We start from the raw sequence: 26,263 nt of genomic DNA, 5'->3' as shown, positions 1-26,263 counted from the left end.
TTGACAATAAGATCAGCACAACGATCGTCGGTTTTGAATTAAAACAACACAACGTATTCCTGAAACCCATAAAGTTGAACTCTCGTTCTTAAAGCTCAAAGCGTTTTTTGTAGTTAGTAAACTCTGTTCTTATGAATCCGTATCAGAAATATGAAATTACTCCCACTAGATTGCATTTACAACTGATAGTCGGTCAGAAATGGACTACTCTTTTTTTCGCGTAACTAACTTATAATATTTCGCATTTTTTCTGAAGGGTGGGTGCGAAATAAGTCCTGTTTATGAACAATGAATAGTTTCATTAAAATAACCAATTGCATAAAGTAAGAAAACTTCTTTAAATTAAGAAATAAACTATAGATGCCATTCCTTAATTTGAGATCAAGCCTATGTATAAGTTAAATGAAATTAAAGTTATGAAACATTTGAAAGGATGCATCAATGGCTGTCATTGTGAGAAAGAATTGTATTAAGTTTGCGGCATGGAAAGTATTAAATGTGTTACAGAAGAGATAATAGTTTTATTTTTCATATATTATATCTCATATATAGTCTTTATTACTATTTACAACATAAAAATTTGCTTCTGTATAAGTGTGCTTCTAATAAAAAAGAATGTTAGGTTTTCTAATTTTTAATTTTTAAACACAAATGAATTAGAGCTAAATTAATTGGAAATGATGTTCCTCTTGGATATAAAACTGATGTTACACTGAACACTAATTTGCTGAAAAATAAATTGTATGTTTGGTTTTTAGATAGAATTAGTAAATAGAAAGGAAAGTACATCTCTTTGAAAAAAGTTTTCTTAAAATGTACGTAAGATTTTTCCATTACTACGTGAATGTACTTTTATGTGATTTTTTTTTTTAACACTGTCAATTATCATTCCTTAAAATTTATATTTGCAAAAATGTCAAAAATAAATTTCAAGTATTTGTCGTGTATTAATACTTTTTATTTCTTCATGTTCAATGTTCTTTGCTAAAATCTATTTGACCATTAAATTTATAGGACAGGTTTATGGTTAATATTTTTGTCTTAAATCCCCCCCCCCCCAAAAAAAAATAAAAAATAAAATAAAATAAAGATGAAGAATAACACAGCCACACACACACATAAAATATTGTAACGGTCCTGGGTTCGTTCCAGCTGTTCGGACATACATTCGGGTTAAAGTTTAGGAGTTAGTATGAGTCATTTCCCAGATAGTCTCATATTTACATTCCTTACCAAAGTGTGGTTAGAACAGACAAAAGATTTTACACTTCCCATTCACTTACCGTAACTTGCCTGCTCGGAGTATATCTGTGCCCACTGCATATCAATTCTGGGATTCGAACCACAGTACTCACTTGGTGAATCACGTTTTCGACTACGTGACTTCAGAATACAGGGCATGCGAGTGTCAGTATAAAGGATAATTACTTAACCTTACTTCTGACACACACATTTATATTATTAACTCAACTATGCTCATATTAATAAAATATTATATCTATTATTAATCGTATTTTAGGATGAACAAAAAAAATTAAATATATTTATTTTCTCATATATTTCAGACTATATGGTTGCTTTAACAGCACAATATAATACTTACTGCGAATATTATTGTGCAAGATATAATAATAATAGCTTCACTTGCCAAAAATTATAACGTGAATCGAAACTTTGTCGACACAACTTTTTTGTTAACTTTTAGATCAACCTAATTTTGAATAATTGTAATAGTAATAATAATAGTTGAACAACGTGCCGGCATGAGATTCTCTAGTAAAAATTAATTTAGACACGCACTTTTATTTTAATTTCACATTTCGCATTAGATCTTGGCGCTGCACACACTTTCACACGTAATTAAGGGTTGGGGAGGAGGGTTATTTAGTAGACTCCTGCATCTTCTCTCCCAAACTCAGAGTTTGCTTCCAATGTTAATTGTCATATTGAGGGACATTTCCATTAATTATGCGTTGAAATGTCTCAACCTTTTATTTTTCGTGACAAGCATGACCGCATGGTTTAGCACTTATAAGCAAGGTTTCACATAGCTATGTTTTATACAGGGGCGGATCCAGAACAGACTTCTTGGGGGGGGCGGTGAGTTGTAATACTGCTACTTAGAGCAACTTTTAAAGAGTTTCAAACTCTGGGGTGGGTTTTATTAAATTATATAAAATTTATATAATATAAAATTAAAAAAACTTCCCTCCTCTGGGGGGGACGACCACCCCGATCGCCCCCTTCCCTGGACCCCCTTCCCTGGACATTATATTCACCAATTTGACACGATGACTTCGAAATTTTGGGCGAAATTTAATGTCACAGCCTTCTAAAACAATATTAAAATATATGTTTCAACAGATTTACGACTAGTTAAGTATTATTAACTCAATTCTTTTCGGTGTCTCAGTTAACTTCGTCTTTATTCCATGGTGGCGGCAGTCACATGTTCTTCCTCTCGCCGGCAAGTCACTAATGTCTGTATACTTCTGCCAGTACTGAAACATGTTTATTCATTTTATATAATAAAGGAAAATCTTTATATAGCTTAATACATGTATTGTCAAGTTTTATAATTGTTTTTCATTAATCTGACGAAGTTTTACTACACAAAACACTAAAAAATGCGTACGGATGGTTATTGGTTATTTCGAACTATATTTTCCCACTGTATACACCATCGTCCTCTCTTTGTTCTGAGAGCGTAAGGAAACCACACCCATTGCAGTTCGTTTGCAGGAACCGCAATCCATCAAAGACTTTCCGCACAACAGTATCAGTGTCTTGTCGCAACAAAGAGTCTACGAATGGATTGAAAAATTCAAAAAATGGTCACACAAGTGGTACGCACGAGGAAGAAGCAGGACAACTACATACGGTCACAAATGATGACAATATTAAGTGTGCACGTGGCATGGTTCTGTTAGATAGACGAGTGACTGTTGATGAATTGGCATATCGTCTAGCTCCTGATACAGCTCCCGACCTCAAAAACCGGCTCACTGCTCGTTGTTCCTCTTTGGTGCAAACTTTTAATGGAACGGCCATGATCTATCTGCAACAAAAGGAAGACAAATTGAGGAATTAGGATCAAACTTTCACAGCATGACCACAATAGCATAAAAATAAAATAAATGAGGATAGAGGTCAGTATGAACAATGTAAGAAGAGATAAAAATAAAATAAAATAAAATTAGGCTAGAGGTCAGCATGAACAATGTAAGAAGAGATAAAAATAAAATAAATGAGGCTAGAGGTCAGCATGAACAATGTAAGAAGAGATAAAAATAAAATAAATGAGGCTAGAGGTCAGCATGAACAATGTAAGAAGAGATAAAAATAAAATAAATGAAGATAGAGGTCAGCATGAACAATGTAAGAAGAGATAAAAATAAAATAAATGAGGATAGAGATCAGTATGAATAATGTAAGAAGAGATAAAAATAAAATAAAATGAGGCTAGAGGTCAGCATGAACAATGTAAGAAGTGATAAAAATAAAATAAATGAGGATAGAGGTCAGCATGAACAATGTAAGAAGAGATAAAAATAAAATAAATGAGGATACAGGTCAGCATGAACAATGTAAGAAGAGATAAAAATAAAATAAATGAGGATAGAGGTCATCATGAACAATGTAAGAAGAGATAAAAATAAAATAAATGAGGATAGAGGTCAGCATGAACAATGTTAAAAGAATTGTGTCAAAATTGAGGATAATTTTTGAATTACCCACGTACAAGGAGATATTGTTTGACATACTCTACAATACTACCCAACTAACAGGTTTCCAACATAAATTTATAATTTTTAAAATAGCATCACGTCAAGTTATTATATGCTTTAAATCTACATATTAAATTAAAACTTACATTACCATTTATTATTCAGTACTACAAACTAAGAACGCTTCAGTATCACAAACGTCTATAAACATCCTAACTTTGTAGTCCTCTACAATAGTAATAACACAAATGAGGTGGAGGTCTCAATTTGCCGACCTGTGCAATGGCATCATTTCCTGTTCCTTTATCCAGAAACTACAAATCTTAAAAGGCACGATTTTAAGTGTGGTATCCCATTATGAACAATGAAGCGGAGGTAAAGTTCACTCGCATTCAGAAAGGCCTAAATACTACAAATACAATGTCGTTGCTTCTGTTTCTTTCTTTAAATAATAGTCTATTGTGTTAGCGAAATATAAAGCAAACATACCTGCAGAGGAAAGATGGTAATCCTTTTATAGAATTCAATATCGAGCTTTAATCTCAATGTATCAGTTTGCAATTCCAGTGCAACTACCTCTTTTATCTTTATTTCTTGAATTTCCTTCTATATCGGTTAAAAATTTATTTTTTAAAAAACTGTTTCCACCTTCAATGATAAGGGACTTGTTTCTGACAAAGACAAGACTAGTTTTCATACCAAAACTGTGATAACTAACTAAACGGAACAGGTGTTCGCTACTGTTCGAGAATTTAGTTCTTGTATTTGACAACAATCAAGCAATTCATGCTGGTATTTTTTTGACCATTTGCTTTAGTACTGCCCATTGACCTTAAACTAACATGATTTATGAATGTAGTATTCAAATAGAAAGTCAGCTTAGTAAATTTAACTACCATCATCATGAAGTCTGTTTTTAACAAGAAATATTTATTTTAAATTATATGGTTATGACATGTTTTTACCGCCCCGTGCAAATGCACGTGTTGCACATATGGTAAAGCCAGCCCTATTAACACTAAAGTTTCTTGATATAACATACTATGAGCATGATATGACGAATCTCTAACAAGTATGAACTAGGATTGAAAATTTTACTTTCGTCAAATAGTTTATCACATCTAATCACGTAGGTGATTTCCAATGAGCATAAAGATCATAGTGCTGTTTACAGCAATTTGATATCAAAATCCATTTTTGGAGATATGAAGAACATTAGTTAAGTTTGCAACACTGTGTAAATTTATGAAATTCTGGAGTCAGGTTGGTATGGATTTAATGACTTCAAATCGTTATAAACTGATACAACAAATTATATAATACTTTTGTCTATTCGATGATCGTAACGTCGATTTCCCATCTGCGCATCATGATAGCTAAGATAAAATCATTTTCAAAAATTGGGCAAGAGAGTACATTTGAAATCATTATATCTGTGTGCCATGCTTTTAATAAATTGGTATTCAATGGAACACGGTGGTAAAAGTATATGAGGCACAATATTCATATAGTACTTTTGTTAACTCTTGTTAGTTTACATTCTTCTTCAAATTTATCTAAAAATAAACTTGTAGGAATATTATTAATACGACTGCTATATATAGTCAAGATTTAATATTACTAAATTTCACCTAACGTATTTTGCGCTTGACACATTCTTCCTGTAATACGTTCTCGCTGTCTGTACTTTAATGCCTATTTTCAATAGTGGTAGGGAAAGGTGTCAATGTTGTCTCTCCAGTACTTCATGGTTCATTCTCGTTGATCCGAGCCACATTACCGAACCCTAGTCGTATGCTAACTATACAGCCAGGAGGCAACTCTGTGTCGACATCGAGTGTATAAAAGCCAATATTGATAGTATATGAGAAGTATATTGATAGTATACAAAAGTGCAAAAGTTGGCGATACCTATCTGTGACATAATAACCTTAGTCACGTCGAACTTGTTTGTCTGGCATTAGCGTCTTTGTAGCAACTAATGACTTATGTATTCGAGCAAGTGTTTACCAGTCCTATCCCAGAAAAGAAACAGCAATATTATAATGTATTTGTGTAACTTTCTAGAGAACACTAACTACTACTTTAGTCTTCCCATTTGATATAGTGGCTAGCGCATGAGTCTTTGATGCATGTGGTCTCGGGTTCGATTCCGGTGGAAGAGCATAAAAATTTAATTTCGCAATCATTCATTCGTCCCCTCTAGCCTAAAGGGCATAATCGTGCGATATTAAACTGAAAGTTCATTACACAAATTATTTCTTAGTAAATTAATCAATGATTTTAGGATGGAGATGTTCTCGCACAGCATTTAACCTCATTTACCCCGCCCACATCCACCCACCCACCCACAAGAAACACACACATCAAATCTTTTGAGAAGAATGTCACTAAATTTAAGAATTATTACACTGACCTCAAAATCAGGAGTTTATGAGATAAAGTGCAGTTGCCTGGATGGTTATAGCCAAGATGAAAAGAAACTTAAAAAATGCAAATTGAAGAACATCTCAGACAGGGGCGTCATTTCAGGTTCGCTTGAGGGGGGGCAAGAGCAACATCAAGATAAGGCTTTCACATTTTGTACTAGTATATTAGTAGAGAATCGATTAAAGTATATGTATTCCTCAAGCTCTTGGGGGGGAGGGGAAGTTACCCCCTCCTGCCCCCATAAATGACGCCCCTGATCTCAGAGATGCTAAAAGAACTTCCAGTTTCAGCTCTTTCGAAACATCTAAGGGGATACGGTGGTAAGGGGATCTAAGGAGATACGGTGGTAAGGGAATCTAAGGAGATACGATGGTAAGGGGATCTAAGGAGATACGGTGGTAAGGGGATCTAAGGAGATACGGTGGTAAGGGGATCTAAGGGGTAGAGCGCTTGCATGTGGTGCGTGGGATCTCTGGTCCGATCCCCGGAAAGTTTGTGATGGACAACATCATTTCCGTGGGTTTTCTCGGGAGTACTCCCGTTTCTTCTTATTTTCTCATTCCATCATTTTTTTATCGTCATTCACTTTCTTTAATTATGGTCTCCTTTAGCATAAAGGATACAATCGTGGAACATTAAACTGAAAGCTTCCATTTCATTTTTCATTTTGAAATATCTAAAAGAAATACAACATGGTATTGCTGATTCAAGAATTTTATTTAGACTCAAGAATAAAATAGAAAGACTTGTTTTTGAAAACTTGTTTATTTTTCTTTTAAAAAAAAAATTCAAGCTTAACATAGATAAGAGTTGGGTAAGCAAGGAATGGAAACTAGTAATTATAAAACACATACAATATTGGCACAAAAACAAAAGCATCAACATGAACTGGTACCCTTCCCTTCCAGAACAAAAGGACACACGAATTGAGCTCCTATTGCGTAGTGTGCTTCCCAACCATCCGACGCTTGACTGGCAGCTAAGACAAGGTGTTCTTCACACGCTGTACCCCGAGTTAGTCCGTTCCTTTTATTTTTTATTTTATTTTATTTATTTATTTGTTTTTGTTATTTTTCCTCCTAGTTTTATTCTCCGTGAACAAGACTTCAGGGGGAGACGAAAGCTAGTTTTTTTTTTTTTAATCACAATTACATGTAGTAAAATGAGCATTTACAATGCCTATTAAAATTACATATATGATCTTTTCCTATCTATCTATTATTGATACTATTTTTAATTTTTTTTCGATAATCATTAACTAAGTTTCAAAGTGTATAAGAGTGAAAGTGTCTATGCTATTACTTTTACAAGTTAAATAATTACTTTCCCTAAACTAGGCTACTTTTTATTTACTGGTACAGATACATGCACACAACACTGCAAACTACTTCATTTATACTAATTGTTATCTTCATGCTGAGAAATATTATTGTCCCTGCTTTCCCTTGCAATTCATGTAACATGCGCACTTCTATTCCTCCAACTCCTGCTCACAAACTGTCCACTCATGCCACAGACTATTTACTGTACTATAACATTCTTCACAAACTATTCACCAGCCAAACGCCACAGACTATTTCCTATCATACTCTTCACAGACTAATCACCATACTATAACATTCTTCACAAATTATTCACCAGACTATAACATTCTTCACAGACTATTCACTACTACAATCTACCTATCAGTTGTGAAATAGTAGTATTCGCTACATGAAAGTTGATACATTTTTAAAATAATAAGGATTTTAAAAAAAAGTTCTCCCTCTAAAGAAGAACGAAAATGGAATATAATTTTGAAGTTAGGGAAATGCCATAGTTTTTTTTATATATTTATTTATTTTTTTTATACACTTTAGCTTTAAAACATATCAAGTTTAACTATACGTACAATGCAGTATTACTGGTTTACAATTCTTTACAATTTCAGTATTGCTCTACTAGAACATATTTTCTATATAAAAAATGGAGGGGCACATCTTCCCTGTTCTCCCTACTCCCGCCTGAGACGCCGTGCCTTGTGGTTAAAATGTTTAATCCAATAATTGTAAGAGAGGCACAGTTTTTTCGTTCACTTTTTTTTTTTAAAAAAAAAAAGAAGGAAGTTCCTATTTCCTTCCAGCAGAAAAGAAAGAAATAAACACGTTGGGTGGCTGTTTCCTGAAAAAATTAACGAATTCCGAACACTGATGGATACATGAATAAAACTACCCTGACTACACAAAAGTGAGTGTATTGCATACTCATGGTGGATTGATGCAGACGTCAATCTCGAAACATTAATTCTCAATTTGTCGCTCCTTTTAAGAAAATAGAAACCGTATGTGGTCGGTGGTAGAGCGTTCACTTCTGGTGTGAGGGCCCTTTTGTTCGATCCTAGTTCGTGGTGGTGGCTTTGTGGTGGACAAGCACCGGGTGCGTGATTTTTCTCCGAGTTCTTCCGTTTCATCCCGCTTTCTTCATTTCACCATTTCATTCATTTTCATCATCATCTACATTATCGTGAGGCGTAAAACTGAAAGATTTCATTTGAAAGATTTCTGAAAATAACTACTTTCACCTCAAGGAGATGTTCGTGGAAACGTACATGATTCCACTCAAGGCATCTTTTTAGGACTGCTTGAAGCAACAATTTCTCAACTTTTTCTGCTGAAACTTACTATGGCTAAGATTCATAGATGATACTTTTGTGGAATAGTATGTAAAAATATTCTAATATGGAATAGTTGTTACAATCTCTAAGCAGTAAGTTCTCCTGTCAAATTTACCTGGTTTTCCTGTCTTCTCCAGTGCCTCGAACGTGATTTTCAAGCTTCAAGACGGAGGCTGGAGTACTGATTTGCACAACAAACTTTATCAGCAACATTCAGTATCTTCACTTCAACAAATTCCCAGCCTTACCATATAAAACGCTCTACTCCTTACGCCCTGGACGTCATGGAACATACACCTACTCTGGTGCATCTGGTCCGTAGAAAATTACTTTAAAATTCTTAAGTCAGTATAATCTATTATTTATTTATTTATTTATTTATTTATTTATTTATTTATTTATTTATTTCGGAAAAACAACAGGCAAATGCCTAATTACAGTTTTCCCTTATTGTAAAGTGTATTTAATACACTTTAAAATACATATATAATAACATACTAATATGACACAATTCAATTATAATACACTCTAAAATACACATATAATAAAATAATAATATGAAAGTAAAATATACGTTAAAATACAAATAGCACGATATACAGGATACAACAAATTTATGTAGAGTGAAAATTTTGTTTGTAACTAAAAACATCTATATCTGGGTGTTCTTGTGACGTCTTATTATACAATATACACATTTTTCTGATAGGCGATACATCTAATGCATTAGTCCTATGCGCGATGGAATATGTCATTATGGGGTCTCGTTGTTCTATGTGGGACGCGAATTTTGATTTCTGATAACAAATATTCTGAATCTATTGCACCATGAATTATTTTATGTAAGAAAGATAATATGAAATGACTTCTTCTGCTTTCAAAAGATTGTAATAAATATTTGTTTCGAAGACCTTCGTAGTTCTCAAATTTGGGATATATACCTGTTTCTTTATATGTCAAAAAGCGCACAAATTTATTTTGAATGTTTTCGATTTTATTTATATATTTCTTACTATTAGAACCCCATATTATCGCTGCATATTCCACCTTAGACCGCACATAGGCAGTGTATAATGTTTTGAGAGCATTAGTATTAGAAAAATCACCTCCTAATCTCATGACAAAGCCAAGATTCCTAAAGGCCTCACCAATTACTCTGTTGACATGAATATCGAATGATAGGTTTGACTGCAGAGTGACTCCAAGATCAGTAACATAATCCACTCTCTCAATTGGCGTTTGATTAATAGTATACGCATTGCGTACATAGTTTATTTTCCTGGTGTATGACACTACTTTACATTTTCTAATATTTAGTAGCAACTTATTTGATTCACACCATTGGGAAATAGCATTAATGTCATTTTGCAAAGAAATTGCGTCTAATTCCGTGGAGATACTGCGATAGATTTTTAGATCGTCAGCAAACAAAAGTTTGTGGGAAGATGTTATTACAGGTGGTAAATCGTTAACAAATAGTATAAATAACAGAGGTCCTAAGTTCGATCCCTGAGGCACACCAGAGTCTACGACATATTCCTTAGTTAAAATATTCTTGTATGGATGTCTCGTAAATGTCGTCCATAAAAAACTGGCCCATGCAAATACACATTGAGTGCTTACTGAATTGCGACTACCTATCTAATACTTTGTTGCTCCACCTTTTGCTCAGAGGACGGCGTGTCATGGATTCTGGTATGGATCTGACACTATATATTCCTTATGGTATCCCACAGATGTCGGTGCAGGAGTTATGGCGCAAAGAGTTCGTTCCACGATATCTCATAAATGCTCTATAGGATTAAGATCCGATGAGTTAGGAGACCAATTCATACGCTACAGCTTCGTGGAATGTTCCTAAAGCCAATCAAATATGGTCTTGGCTTGGTAGCACCGTGCATTGTCGTCCTGGAAAATGTAGTCTTCGTGTGGGTAGAAGTGTTACACGTGATCCTCTAACACATGCAGCTACACAACGGATTCTCGCTGTGATTCATGCACACCAACGGTCCCAGTCCATGCTAACAGAAGCATCCCTAAACCATAGAGCCACCCTACCTGCCTGTACAGTACGCACCATGCATGAAAGGTCCATAGCTTCGTGCTGTTGGCGTCCTACATGCACACACCTGTCAGACAGGAGTAGCACAAACCGTGATTTATCGGACCAGCACACTCTTTTCCAGTCATCCATGGTCCAATTAGCGTGTTCCAGTGCTCTATCGCAACGAAATCGGTGGTGACCAGTCGTAAGGAGTGGGTGATGTGTGTATCACCTGCTGCAGAACTGCATGCGTGCCAGTGTATTCCGTATAGTTGTGTGGGATATGGGTGTTGTGCATACACCATTGTGTTGGTCACGTAATTCTAGGACACTGACTGCCGTGTCGTGACAAAACGCCGTAACTTTGGCGCAGAAGTTTTGTGAAAATGAGCCGTAAAGTTTTCATCCGAAAATGTGATCTGTATCGTGTAGAACCAGTGTAACTAGGCAATAATGGTCAACCAATCAATTTTCACCAAATTTAGTCACACAACATGCATTTACGTAACATTACATGTAACCACGTGTTTCCAAAGTCAAGTTACATTGGTTCTACACGATACAGATCACATTTTCTGATGAAAACTTTACGGCTCTTTTTCGCAAAACTGCTCCGCCAAAGTTACAGCGTTTTGTCACGACACGGCAGCTGATGATTCGTTTGTCTGTCGCGAGCTGTTTGACGTGACGCTCATCCTACGTTTTGAACTTCGTACGCTACCGTAGTTTCATTTCTTGGAGACCGTTACCCCATTTAATTCCCACTCCTTGTACACCTTCTGCGGTTCATAGCCCTGTATATATATATATATATATATATATATATATATATATATATATATATATATATATATATATATATATATTAATTCACCCCATCCAATTCTTTAAAACCAGATTTTTTAAAAACGCTGGGACATATGCCGCTTATGTCTTAATAAGGATTTTGTATACAGAGTTTCATTTCTTTAGCTTGAAGGTCTCCTCAGACACTGTATTCTATGCATAAGTTTTGCACTTTCTTTTTGCCCCATAGGATAGTCATTTTAATGAAAGTGACACTATAAAAAAAAAACCAGTTCAAGGTAGATGCTCAAAAATTCATTTCAAACGCTTCAATCTCGTTTCTCCATTATGATCCAACAGATATAATCAATTACTTTTATGTAGTAGGCCTATATCATCATCATAGGTATTCTGCCATTATTGGCAGATCACTTGCCGCAGCTGAAAAGCTTTCATGCTCCACGGTCTTCCGCTGACCTCTTCGTCTTCACGTACGATTTTTCTGTTTCTATATCGTCCATCTCCATTGCCCTCTCCCTCTTTTTCCTGCCACCAAATTCTCTAGCAATTCCTTCATGATATAGTTCCTTCTTAGCCAATGTTCCAACTAGTTTCTTTTCATCTTCTTAATAATATCTATAATTGTTCTTTTCTCCCCACCATTTCTAACAGCCTCTCATTTGTTTTCCGCTCAACCCAGCTAATTCGCTCTATTCTTCTCCATACCTACATTTTAAACACTTCCAATCGTTTTTCATCATTTTTTGCGTAATGTTCATGTTTCTGCTCCATACACTACAATACTCCACATGAAGCACTTTAGGAGTCTTTTCTTCACCTCTTTATTCAAGATCCTGCAAAATAGATAGGGTTTTTCTTCCTCCTAAGGGCTTCTTTTGCCATTCCTATCCTTGCTTCTATTTCACGTTCACATTTCATATCATCACTAATAATACTACCCAGGCATTGAAAACTAGTCACCTGTTCTATCTTCTCCCTTCCTGCTTCTATATTTGACACAAACCGCTTTGCTCCAATCACCATCACTTTTGTCTTTCTAACATTGATTTTCATCCCATATTCTTCACAGTTCTTCTTCAAGTTTTCTAACATTTTATTGATCTTCTCTTCAGATTTCGCAACAAGCGCCATATCATTTGCAAATCGTATACACCTAATCATTCTACCTCCTACTGAAATGTCGTCTTCATTATGTAGGTTCTTTTTCACTATCTCTTCTAGATAGACTAGATATTAAATCTTGTTGGCGAGAGACAGCATTCCTGTCGCCAAGGGCGCTCATGTTTGGTTTCCAAGGGGGGGGGACAAATATAAGCGAGGTTTCAAATATAGTTTCAAATTTTGCTATAACTAATGTAAAAATTCTATTGGGATTTCGATATCCCCAAGTACGATTTACTCTTAGGGGAGGGAGAGCGCCCCACCTTGCCCTCCTGATGGGCGCTAATTGCTCTCTTCTGTATATAGTATATAGATTATTATTATTATTATTATTATTATTATTATTATTATTATTATTATTATTATTATTATTATTATTATTATTATTATTATTGAATTTTATACAAGTAAACTGCTAAAGTTAATCATAGTCTGCATCTTTAAAAGAACAGTATAAAAAAGTTGATCTTGTTTAAATAAATATCATATGGCAACCCTGCGTCGAATGAGACAAAAGCAGAACTCTTCTTGCGAATCAACTATATAACATTTCTTTTCATTCCTTTGCAACTTGGTAGGTTCTGTGGATACTAGAGAACAGTTTTATTTGTTTGGTTATTTATTATTAATTGAATTTTCTTTTTTAAAGTCATAATTCATTGAAGGAATTGATGTTAAATGAATCGATCTTCAATACATGTTATGTTCTTTTAACAATGTTGTTGAACTCAAAACAACTGACCAAGTGCATCGGAAGAAAGGTGCAACAGATATTGAGAACAACAAACCAACGCTTGCTAAAAGACGGGTCACGAATTAGCATCCAACATCTTTGTAGCGAGCAAATGAAAGTATAAATTCAAAGATGTTTTGGTTCACAGGTGAAAGTGGACAAGTGAAAGAAATTGGAAGAAAACAAGGTTTGCTTATCGTTGTATTTTTGTAGACAATAGTTATATATGCTTCAAGACTCTTGAGCGAAACGTGGCAGTGTAATATCTCCTAAACATACATAAAAGTGCATCAGTAAAGAAACCTTTTTTTTTTTTTTTTTCAAATTAAGGAAGACTTATAACACTTTTTTACATTCATTTTAACTTTTTGAACGCTGAGTGAAGGTAGTGACGGATCTACAAGGGGCAGCCAGAATGATACGTATATCATGAGTTTATTATAAAGTTTCAAAAATATATAAATATAATACCTTAAATTATTTTTGTTACTCAAAAAACTGGGGGGCCGCGGTGGCTCAGTGGTAGAGGGCTCACCTCTGGTGTATGGGATCCTTGGTTCGATTCCAGCTTATGTCAAGTGAACTTTGTGCTGGACAAACACCGTGTGTGTGTGGGTTTTCTCGGAGTTCTCCCAGTTTCTTCATTCCACCATTTCATTCATTTCTCACCATCAGCGTCTCATTTAGCCTAGCCGGCATAACTGTGGTACGTAAAACAAAAATTTCATTTCATTCTCAAAAAACGGGGCCTAGGCCCCCCGGCCCAGGGTTAAATCCACCACTGAGTAACGCCTCTTTTTATTCTGGCAAACGGCAGTAACTATTAAGATTCATTTACACCTGAATACATGCATAGACCTTGCGAGATTCAGAAGGACCGCGGGACAGACTACTCAAATGAAATGAAATCAGTTTGACGTCTTACGTTATGCCCTGTAGGCTAAAGGAGACGGATGATATAAGAAAAGATCATCCATCATTATAGATATTCTGCCATTATTGACAGATCACTTGCTGCAACTGAGAAGCTTCCATGCTCCACGGTCTTCCGCTAACCTCTTCGTTTTCACTACGACTTCTCTGTTTTGATATCGTCCATTAATTCTAGTATCCTTCGTCCTCTCCCACTTTTTCCTGTCATCATACCCTTTAGCACGTCTCTCATGGTACAGTTTCTTTTTATCCAATATCCCAAGCAGTTTCTCTTCCTCTTCGTAATAATATCTAAAATTGTTCTTTTCTCCCCTACCATTTCTAAGACCCTCTCATTCGTTTTGCACTCAACCCAACTAACTCTTTACATTCTTCTTCACACCCACATTTTGAAAGCTTCCAGTCGTTTCTCATCATTTTTGCGTAATGTCCACACGAAGCATTGGTTGCAAATTAATTGGTGGAATGAGAATGTAATAAAAAACAGGAGAACATCTGAGGAATAAAGCTCTGTATATTTGGTGTCTGAGCTCAGCTTGACTTATGTATATGGTACTTTATCTCTCGGTAACTACTATACTAATGCCACATTGACTTGATCTCTAGTCTTCCGTTGCAAGCGCTGCTATCGGCTGAAGGAATTCCACTCGCTTTTTCTCGCTTAGTAACAATTGAAATCTTATTGGCTCAACGCGTGGGTGTGTGAGGGTGTGAGCTTTAGTTCGCATTTTTGCCACAGCTCAAGACATTTTGGCAGCACAATAGCCGGATGTGAACGAAATTTGATGGGCAAGTAGCCCATCGTCTGAGGGATAAAAAAAGATTGCTATAGCTATATGGTGGCTGACCTTGGAGAGAGACAGGCTCAGCTCAGCAAGATATGCTATGTTCCCCTGTTTTGCATGCTGGGAGTTTCTGAGTTTGGTTCACCTCGACTTGTAACTGTTGGTTATATTATACTGACTGCAAGTACGATTTTCCTTTAAATGCGGAAGTACAAGATTATTAACTAAGTAATAATGAATGGGGGTTCTTTGCAGGCGAGTTCGAGGGAAAAAGTGTTGTAATAAGTCGTATATGCCGTTTCGTGTTTGTTGCTATAAAAATAGCCTGTAAAAACACTTTAAGAATGTTGATTGTAGGATCCAAACCACATGAACTCCCCACTGGGAATCGAACCCAGACCCGCACTGAACGCGTGTTCGCTAACTACACTGTCATGCGGGAGCACCGCGCAGGAGCGTCATTTCAGATTTTGCTTGGGGGGGGGGCAAGACCCCTTGATATAAGTAAAATTTTGCGTTTTTCACTGATTTACTATTATTCTATTGATAAAATCTATATACATCTCAAACTCAGGGGGCAAATGCCCCTCCCTGCCCCCCTAAATGACGCCCCTGGCACCGCGATTATCGAGGCGTTCCAGTATAATAAGAAGAAACAAGATTAGATCAATTAGATTAGGTAGGATTTAGCGTTCCTCTGAAGATCAAGACTATAATATATTATGAGACGTAAACCTACGGCTTAACATGGAATCCGAACCACATAAGCTCCTGTAGGAATCGATCCCGGATCTCCCGTGCCAAAGACGCGTAGCTCTAACGCTAATATAGACCAAAAGGGAGCTAAGGAAGAATTAGAACTAGATCTAAATACTGTGTCGCTATTCTGTTAAAATATCGTATTTTACTTTCATGTGGTCTGCAGTATTTTCACCAAGCAACTTATAGTATTTTAAAGGATGAATTGTATGTAGGTAGCACTGTGCTACTAAAATGTGAGGAGAAAAAACAAAGTATTTAAAAGCTCTCTCTGGCAACACTGGAAGAGGCTTTTTGTTTTCACTTTGTGAAGATGAAGCGAGAGCGACCCTTTCACGTAACAGAAAGAATGATGAACTTAAAGCGATGGGAACGGAAGAGCAACACTGAACGATAATTCCTACGATTTTTCTGACAGGAAAAGAAAAAAAAAAAAAAAATAGCGTTGGTTGGTGATTATTTTCAGGTAGTGTGCGTATGTGTATAAAAGAGCGTGTGCGTGTGTGGCCTTCAATAACTAATGTAAAATGTCTTTAGCAATTATTTTCCAAGTTTTAATTCTGATATGGCGTATTGTGTATATGGTTGTGTTGCCAATAATAATTTTGTGGATAGTGTACTTCAGATACAGCAAACGACGTTTGTGGGGTCTCGCAGCGAAAATTCCAGGACCGAAAACATTGCCCTTTGTAGGAAATGGATTGCTCTTCAGAGGGAACACTAGAGGTAAGAGGAAATTTGATTGCAACAATCGAACAGTGGCGGATCTAGCCTGGGGCCGGGGAAGCCTAAGCTCCCCAGTTTCTTAGTGACAAAAATAATTTAAGCTGTTATTTATATATTTTTGGAAATTTATAGAAATATCATGATATAGTACCTATCATAGTCTGGATTCGGGCTTCCCCTCCTAGATCCGCCTCTACAATCTAATTATAGAGCCTATCTTATGCCTATGACAAGGTGACCAGAGGTCCCGTTTTAGCCGGGACAGTCCTTTTTTTTCAACCGTTGTCCCCCTTTTATCTGATTCTCAAACGGGACGCCTAAATCTCCCGTTTTTAAGCAAAAATGACCCAGGTGTCCCGTAATTATTATTCAAAATATAAATGGTCAATGCAAATTCTACACTCTTCCGTACCAACACTCATTGGGAAGGTTGAGCCGTGTCTGGAATTTCTGAATGTTCAAATGAGAATTGAGTGTTCTGTGTTCAAGTGGGAATTGAGTTCGATTTCTGAGTAGTTTAAAATAAAAGTATTGTTGGGTAGTACTTAAGTTAGAGACGCTGTGTTATCATTCTTACTTATGTATTTTGTAAACTGAAAACACTGTTGAGTCCCAAAATACAATCTGAAAGTCACATATTTACTCCCCCCCCCCCGCGTCGCCGATTCGTATGTGTCCCGTTTTTGCAAGTAAAAATTCTGGTCACCTTGCCCTATGAATAGAAATAATATATTATTTTATTTGTAGTTACTATGATAGAATGCCCCAGTGGATTATGACGGTTTTTGATATATCACTGTTCGAATATCAATGTAGGTCAGTGAGATAACCCGTGGAAATTTTCCTTGAGTTGCGAAATCCCTCTGTGTGGCAAATATCCGATCGTGCTGAGTAAAAGTTTACCAGTATTTTAGCAGAACTACTTTAACTCCTGGTATATTGAAATTCCCCCGGGGGAAATCGTACGAAATCTTCACTGAATACAGTGGTGAGGCGGCATTTCCTGCAATTTTAGTAACCATGAGTTTTTGACCAGTGGAACAATCCGAGGTCCGTTACTTTTTGTGGGGGGGGGGGAGAGAAAATGACCGTATAGTTGCGGGTTTGAAAAATCTGTATAACTCTTACCTAGCGTGGCCTGGTTTATTGCTCTGATTTCTTGGGTAACCTCCTGTAAATCGTGTTGGTGGAACCATGGGCGGAGATATGTGGGGCATGGGGCATTGCCCCCCAACTTTTTTGACAAAAAATAAAAATACCACCCATAAGATGGCCACCTACCAAGACCGATCACCGAGATTCGAGCTGCTCCCAGCAGACAATTCTTAACTCTCCCCATGGTTGGAACCATAAATAAGTCATTTTCCATTTTCATTCGTCGCAATTCAGCTGGTAAACTACAAATTGAGTCGTCTCTAAATATCGTCTGGAAGTTTCAGCTCAAAGTGAATATTGAATTTTGAGCCTCAATTTTCCCACCACTCAGGGCTGAATTAAGGTTAGTGTAAAGGGACAAGTTTTGCCTATAGATGTCTTCGTATCTCTCCCATGTATTTTTTACTTTTCACGAAAATTTTCAATTTCTCTTATAAATTTCAACCTAGAGACTTCAAATTTTTAGAGTAGGAACTTCATAACCTATTAAAGGGAACAATCCGTGCCATTTTTTATTTAGAATTTTCTTCACTGTTGAAACAGTTCCATTGTTAAAGGTTTGGATATCCATTTCAACAATGAAGAAAATTCTAAATAAAAAATCGGCACGGATTGTTCTCTTTAATAGGTTATGAAGTTCCTTTTCTAAAAATTTGAAGTCTCTAGATTGAAATTTGTAAGAGAAATTGTTAATTTTCGTGAAAGGTAAAAAAAAAAATACATGAGAGAGATACGAAGACTGTAGTGTCATCTATCGGCAAAACTTGTCCCTTTAAACCAACCTTAAGGAAGGGGCTTAGGGGAGCTATAGTCCCGGGTCACCAGTTGGACAGGAGCCTTCACTCTGATCAAAATGTCAATTAGCTATCTAAAAAAAGAATCATAAAGATGCAATCATCATCATAAAATAAAATATGACCAGAAATATAAAATATATTCCCTTAACTTTCCTACCATACTTTCACAGAAATGTATTAGGTGAAGTCAGTAGGCGCCACATATTTTTTTTTTTCAGCCCCGGGACTCCGGATGGGTTAATCCCGCCCTGCCACCACTACATTGAAGTTCACACAGTTACGTATCAAAAACCACCGCAACTTCAGGAACATCCTGTATTATCACTTCGATCATAACATTAGGACATAAAGGTAAACAGATCCTTGTTCAATTCCCGACGAGAGCTCAAATGATTTGGATCCCACACAAAGCTGAAGGTCCACACCTTGCTGCTGAAAGAGGCGCTAAACTAAAATAAAATTTAAGAAATTGAGTGTGAAGCGTAAAAAGTAGCAAGAATAGCAGGGGGTCGCGTCCCCCCAATATTTTGAAGTACAAAATATTAAATATGTTGGGCTAGGTAGCACAATTTTAATCACTTTCTTTGATGTCCCCCCCACCCCCAAATTTTACATGCCAGAGACGCCAGTGAAGAATAAGATTGGTGAAAGTAACATTTAATTAGAAGAAAAGTCTATTTTGTTGGTTCTTGAATAGAGTTACGACCGTTATGGGGAAGAAAACCATAGATATTACGCAGAAGCGATGAAAAAAGATTGGAAGCTTCTGAAATATGACTGTCGGGATTTTCTGTCCTTGAAGGAACCGGAATGAAGGGGAAGGGGAAGGGCAATCAAAACGTGAAAAGATGCACTGAAACGTTATTTGCTGCACAAGAGTGACATTACACAATATGTTCCGATAATACATATGGTTTGAATATTGTTATATCACAATCTTAATGGGGCTCTCATGACGCAGAACGAGTTAAAAGGGAGTATTTTTCAGATTTCGATAAGCTGTGTCCAATGGCACCACTTTTGATTTCTGGAACCGACCGCTTCAAGATCAAATTAGGGGTCAAAAATTAAAACTGAGACCAAGACAGACCAGTGACCGACTGGGACGAAATGGGTGTCGCAACTGTCTCTCCTCGCTGTATTTGTTTTAGATTACATCTACTGCATCTGGTTAGTACACAGCGCGCCAGTTGAAAATGAAATGAAATATTTAAGTTTAGCGTCCCACGATTATGCCCTTTTAGGCTAAGGGAGATGGATGATTAAGACGAGTAAATGATGATGGAAGAATTGATGGAATGATAAATGTGGGAAGAAACAGTACCACAAGAAAACCCACGGACACAATGTTGTATATCACAAACTTATTCAACCCTGGAGGGTATGAACCAGGGACCTCATGCATCAGAGTTAAGCCCTCTACCACAAAAGATAGTAGTGAACGTGAAATAAAAGCAAGAATAGGAATGGCAAAAGAAGTCTTTAGGAGGAAGAAAACACTATTTTGTGGGACTTTGAATAAAGAGTTTATAAAATGCTTCGTGTGGAGCATTGTCCTGTGTGGGTCAGAAACATGGACATTATGCAAAAATGATGAAAAACAACTGGAAGCTTCCGAAATGTAGGTATGGAGAAGAAGGCAGTGAATTAGCTAGGTAGAGCGGAAAACGAATGAGAGTCTTAGAAATGGTGGGGTAGAAAGTAACAATTTTAGCCATTATTAAGAAGAGAAAGACAAACTGGTTGGGACATTGGCTACGAAACATTGGCGTAGCCATAGGGTAGGCAGGGCGCAACGGCATTTCCTACGGGCGCAAGGCATTTCGGTGTATTAAGGGGTGCCACAGTTTTTTAATAAAAAAAAGCAAATTATATAAATGGAGCCCCAAGTTTTTGCGATCTTCATTTCCGAACATGGTAAGAACAAAAATTCCTGCTCATTTCGCTCGCAGTTTATTACATTTGCGTATCAAATTATTGGCATTACTGTAAACTCGTCGAGGTTATAACATTGTATAATTAAGAAATTAATCTTCCTGTATTAATACTATATCAGTCATATATAACATCTACTTAATTATAACATGTACTTAGCTTACTAACTTTAAATAAAATTTCCCTGCGGAACGGGATTTCAACAATAGGGCCTAATGACAAATTTTATGACCTATAAAATCCGGATTAGAACGAGTTAAAGAGTGTTGCAATGATTATGAGGCGCATCACAATTGCCACGTACCACGGCTACACAGAACTAAGCACAAGCACCAAAGATCGGGTAAACCGAGCAACTGTCCGGGGCGCCAACGTCAGGGGGCACCCAAACGTGCACCCCAAAATAAATTTTTGAACGTACTTTTTCATATCAGTGTAATAAAATGTAAAAATATAGGCCAAAGCTATGTTGGGGGGTTGCCAAAATGTCACGTTTTCTTCATTTCCCACAGTTCGAAATTGTAGAAAGCTTCCTTGGGTTTTATGATATGGACAAACACTGTGCAGAAAATTATGAAGATTTAATAATAAAAGTCCTATTAGAACATGGGATTGACATTAAAAAATGCAGAGGGCAAGGCTACGATGGACCAGCAGTAATGAGAAGTCGTATTTCTGGCTTGCAAATGCGGATTCAAAAACATGCCAAAAATGACCTATCTGTTCACTGTGCAGCACATGATCTCAATCTTCTTTATCAGATGCTGCAAAAGTTAATACAGAAGCTGTTAATTTCTTTGCCACTCTATGCAACGTCTTTGGTAGCAGCGGGAAAAGCTGGAAGGTCTTATAAGACTGTATTCCCAAGGGTAAATCTCCGGAAAATAAAACGACACTAAAAGAAACTCTCTCAAACACGCTGGGATTCAAGTCATAATGCCGTGTTCGCACTAAGAAAGAGATATGTGGAATGCATGAAATGTCGTGTGCCTTACTGGAACAGAAAAAAAAAAAAAAAAAAAGCAGCTCGTTATAAACGAAAAATGGAAAGGTTCGATTCTTGTATTGTAAGAAAAAGTTCTAAGAATCATTAATGCTGTCAAAAAAAGCTGCAGAGCCATAGTATGTGCTTGTCCAAGTATTAACGAGAACTGAAAAAATGCTGTACAGTATCCAGTGCTTGTGCGCTCAAATTTGGTGTTTCAAGTTAGAAGAAAGAAGGAAACCAGTACCGGAAATATTTTTTGATGAATTGGCATAAGATACGCGATTTACCATCTTCCGTTATCGGTAAAAGGAACTGTGAAAAGGAAGTTGTAGTATAGGGATACTCCTTTAAGTACTAATGGTGCGTTCGTTTCGCTGGTACCGGTCAATTCTGAAACATGGATATTTAGATAGAGCGTATACCAGTTCCTGTGTAATTCCTTAAATCGCTTGGGATAGATCTTATAGTTTCTAAGTTAGGGAGTTTTGAAAAATGATTTTCCGAATTTTCAATGGATCATAACTCTGAAAGGAGGCATTTTTCAGCCCATGTTTATTAGAACTTTTTTCTTTCATTTCTTATAAGGAATCGCTTCGCAAAGTTTGTCGGTGGAGTTACTACCACCCTGTATATATATGGGGTGTTTCAAAACAACAACGTTTGGGAGATGATTCCTGACACCAAGATAGAATAAAAAGTGTAGACCAACCTGGGTGCATAAATGCTTCCTTTCGGAGTTATAGGCTGCCGAAAAAAATTAAAATATAAATTTTAGAGGTCTATAGCTCCAATGCTATGGGAAGACCTACCGTAGTCGGGTCAAGACTTCACTTAGAAACTAGTATGCAACCTATCCAAATATCCAACTATCAGAATCCTGCGGTACTTCCGTATCAATTTTTATAGAGGCAGTTGGTAAGTACTTTAAATTAGAAATTCGCAGCCAAAATCCCTCTATAAAAATTGTTTTGTGAGTACCTTAGGATTCTGAAACATGGATTTTTGGATTTTTGTTAGTTCCTAAATGAAGTCTTGACCCGATTACGTAGGTCTCTTAGTATTGGAGCTATAGACCTTTAAAATTTATGTTTTCACGTTTTCGGCACGTTATAGACTGGAATAGTGGTGACGTCATATCCTCTCCGTTACCATGGTGATCGCCATTTTGTTTTCTATATAAACGTGAGTGTGTAAATGAGATGTTGAGTAAACAATGGCTGTGAAATTATTTAGAATTTTTAAATACTTTGATAACGAAGTAAAGTTGGTGGAAAAAGGCGAAAATGCTCTTGAATCAAATCACGTGTCTTCCGTAATGTATGATGGCGAATTTAAATATTTAAAAGGCAGAGTGGAGGCAGACATGAAGAACTGAAGTTGAGGTAATTTTGTATCCATTATTTGTTAATATAAATGCCTCGATGTATTGCACAGAAGGGGAACAAATCTTATGTAAAGATCGTGTTGATTTGTCTGTATCATGTAATATTACAATTGTGTGTTCTGATCGAATCATATTTGCTCATTTATTTTGCCTTAGTAATTTTAAGTTTACGATTAAGAATTTTATGTTGCCTACAGAATATCGAAAATCTTTAGTAAAGAATTCTAGATATTGCTTGTTCCATTTCTGCTCAATTACATTAATGCTTACAATGAAATACATAACATATCACCATTTATGCGTTATTTCTCAGCCTTCGCTTGTGTTTGTATAGAAAATAAAATGGCGATCACCATGGCAACGAAAAGGATGTGACGTCACACTATTTCAGTCTATTTATGGCCATGCATAGGGCCTATTCAATGGGTGAGGGGGGCGACACTAGGAATTTTGCCTAGGGGCGCAGAAGGCCATTGTTACGCCACTGCTGCGAAAGAACTATATCATGAGGGACGTGCTAAAGGGTACGATGGCAGGAAGGAGAAGAAGGGGGCGAAAGAGACTACGATTAATGGAATATATTCAAATAGAAAAGTCATGCGCGAAAATGAAGAGGTTAACGGAGGAGCTTGGAGCATGGAAACTTCTTAGTTGCGGCAAGTGACCTGCCAATAGTGGCAGAATACCTATTATTATTATTATTATTATTATTATTATTATTATTATTATTATTATTATTATTATTATTATTATTATTATTATTATTATTATTATTATTATTATCTCTAGGGAGCTAATATTCAAAATTGGAGACATATTAAAAATTAATATGAAAACTTTTATACTATATTTTCCATTTTCATTTAAATAACTTCTGATTGATTTCGCTAAAGCCAAGAAATAAAGTACAGAGATGTGTCTATAAGTGAATTGAAGTAGCAACGAAATAGAAGTACCGAAGTTTTGCAAAATGCAAGAAATCTCTCGCCGTGCACATACGTCGTAGTGGATACCATTACTTTTACCTTGACTTCCATATGTAAAGTCAAGGTCTTGAATTCATATGAGCGTGAAGAATGTGAAAAAAAGCTGAGAATTGAATGTTTCCTCTTAATATCACTTTTCATGTTGCGTAGTTTATTTTAAAAATAAGCCAAATTAAAAAAGGAAAAAACTTAATAATATTATCATATCTTCAGGAGTTAGTGGTTAAATAGAGGGGTACTCACTGCTGGTCTTATGACTAGTGCGGGATCCTAGGTTCGACTTTTGCGTTAGGAGCACTATAGTGCAAATCCCGGCGGATTTGGAGGCCATGTCCCCTCTAATCTTGAAACTGGGGGACTGTTCCCCCAATAATCCAATTTGAAAGTTTTTTTGGGGGGGGAGGGAGAAATGTGATGATTTGTGTCCGATTGCCACCACAAAGGAAAGTGAGATGAAATTGATGTCCCCTCAGAATAAGCCTCAAACTTGCCCGCTCTCCCAATATTGAAGATATCTCTACTTTTTGATCGACCACAGCATTGGTTTTCAACTTCATAAAAATTTTAAAGATCGCTTAATAATAATAATAATAATAAAGCTTATGTTAACGGTCTTACAATGTTGAAGACAGATTTGCTCCGCTGGTTGAGAGAGTCTTGAAATTTTAACGTATTACAGTGATTCGGATACCACTTAAAATTGTAGTCCCATGTTTCATATAGCCTCGATACTGAAGGGGACGCTGAAATGAAATTCAACCAAACTAAACCTGCAACAAAATGTTCAACATCTTCCAGCGATCTCAAAAGAAAAGGTTTCCTCAAATAAACTACTACTAAAACTACAGAGATTTCTGTTTGATTTTTTATGTTGAGTCCTGTCCTCATACATCATAAACGTTATCAAAAATAGAACCTACAACCTACCTATTATTAACATGGACTCCGAACTATGACAGGGGCGTACTCATGGGGGGTCCACCACGTCCGGACCTCTTCCCCCAAAATTTCCGAACTCAACATACATTTGTACACTTTCCTTATAAAACTCTACTTGTTTAACAGGGAAATGATTGATGTAGCATGAAAATTTGATCTTATATTTCATATGTACTCTTTCTCTTATAAAAACAATCTCGTTCTATCATTTTTTCTGAAAATATAGGTGAAAGTGTTTTACAATTACTTATCGTCTTGTCGGGTGCAAAAGAATACCCGTTCAATGCTACACAGACATAATGGCTTGTAGTTTTGGACCTCTCCCCTTGCCAAAGGTTGGATACCTCCTAACTAAGAATTACTGGGTGCAATCCCGTCGGGGCTTGGCGAATACACAGATCATTATCGTGCCAAGATCTTTGAAATTAAATAAAATCGTTCATGTTTTACAGTTATTCCGGTTAGGCTAAAGGAAACGGTGATGATGAGAAATAAATGCAATAGTGGAATGAATAAAGTGGGAGGAAACGGGAGAATCCTCGAGAAAACCCATGAACACGGTGTTTGTCCACCATAAAGCCCACTTAGTGCGAGCAGGAATCGAAGCAGAGGCCCCAGAGGCGAACTATCTACCACTGAACTACCGTACCCATATCATGGCATAACTTCGCCTCCAAAACGAACTGGATTACAGGACCATGCAAGCATTCTCGGTACTAAACCAACAAGCTAATCAGCAAAAACGAATATATATAAACAAAGTATTGTTATAAACAAAGTATATAACAAATATAGATAATAATTCTGTATCCTGAACTGTGTAGAGTAACTACTCCAAATTTATGTTTTATAGCACGGCCAACAAGAGATGGTCTCTGACGTTTCTTACCACATGCGGTGGGACATTGCAGCCCCTATTTTGATACCAGTGTTGCCAACCACGATCACTCTGTCTTATACCATTAATTAAATTGCCACTACAGTTGCACTGAAAAAAAAAAAAACGACACGCGAGTAGTGGCAATGTCATTGCGAGATGTCAGAGACGTTCTCTTACTGGACGCACTATAGCTCATTTGATTTGTATGGAAAATATTTTTTCCGTTTGCTTAAAGAAAAGTTGAATTTTAAGGAGATCGCTTTACCAAAATTCCTTCATATCGCTCTATTCCTTTAGATCGCTTTATATTGTCTGTGTGTCCATCCGGTAGACAAAGAATCTCAAGAACTAATTGATGGACCATCTCCAAATTTAGTCACAGTGTAGAGGATCAAAAGTTACGAGCTAAACACTAAGTTCGTTTTTGAAGATAATATATT

The 26,263-nt window shown here is 36.5% G+C and overlaps 1 protein-coding gene across 1 annotated transcript in view; it reads left to right on the top strand.

Moving 5' to 3' along the window:
* Window positions 1-16,312: 16,312 nt before the first annotated feature.
* The window catches only part of LOC145677359 (cytochrome P450 4C1-like), a gene marked incomplete at its 3' end in the record, with an annotated part of 33,936 nt that continues 23,985 nt past the window's right edge, over window positions 16,313-26,263 (top strand). The window contains 1 exon segment of the mRNA XM_081747875.1: window positions 16,313-16,759. Coding sequence (XP_081604001.1) covers window positions 16,561-16,759 — 199 coding nt within the window.

Source organism: Thermobia domestica, unplaced genomic scaffold, assembly GCF_964235325.1.
Source record: "Thermobia domestica unplaced genomic scaffold, izTheDome1.hap1.1 HAP1_SCAFFOLD_805, whole genome shotgun sequence".
NCBI classification, from domain to species: Eukaryota; Metazoa; Arthropoda; class Insecta; order Zygentoma; family Lepismatidae; genus Thermobia; species Thermobia domestica.
This window is presented reverse-complemented; position numbering and strand designations above follow the sequence as displayed.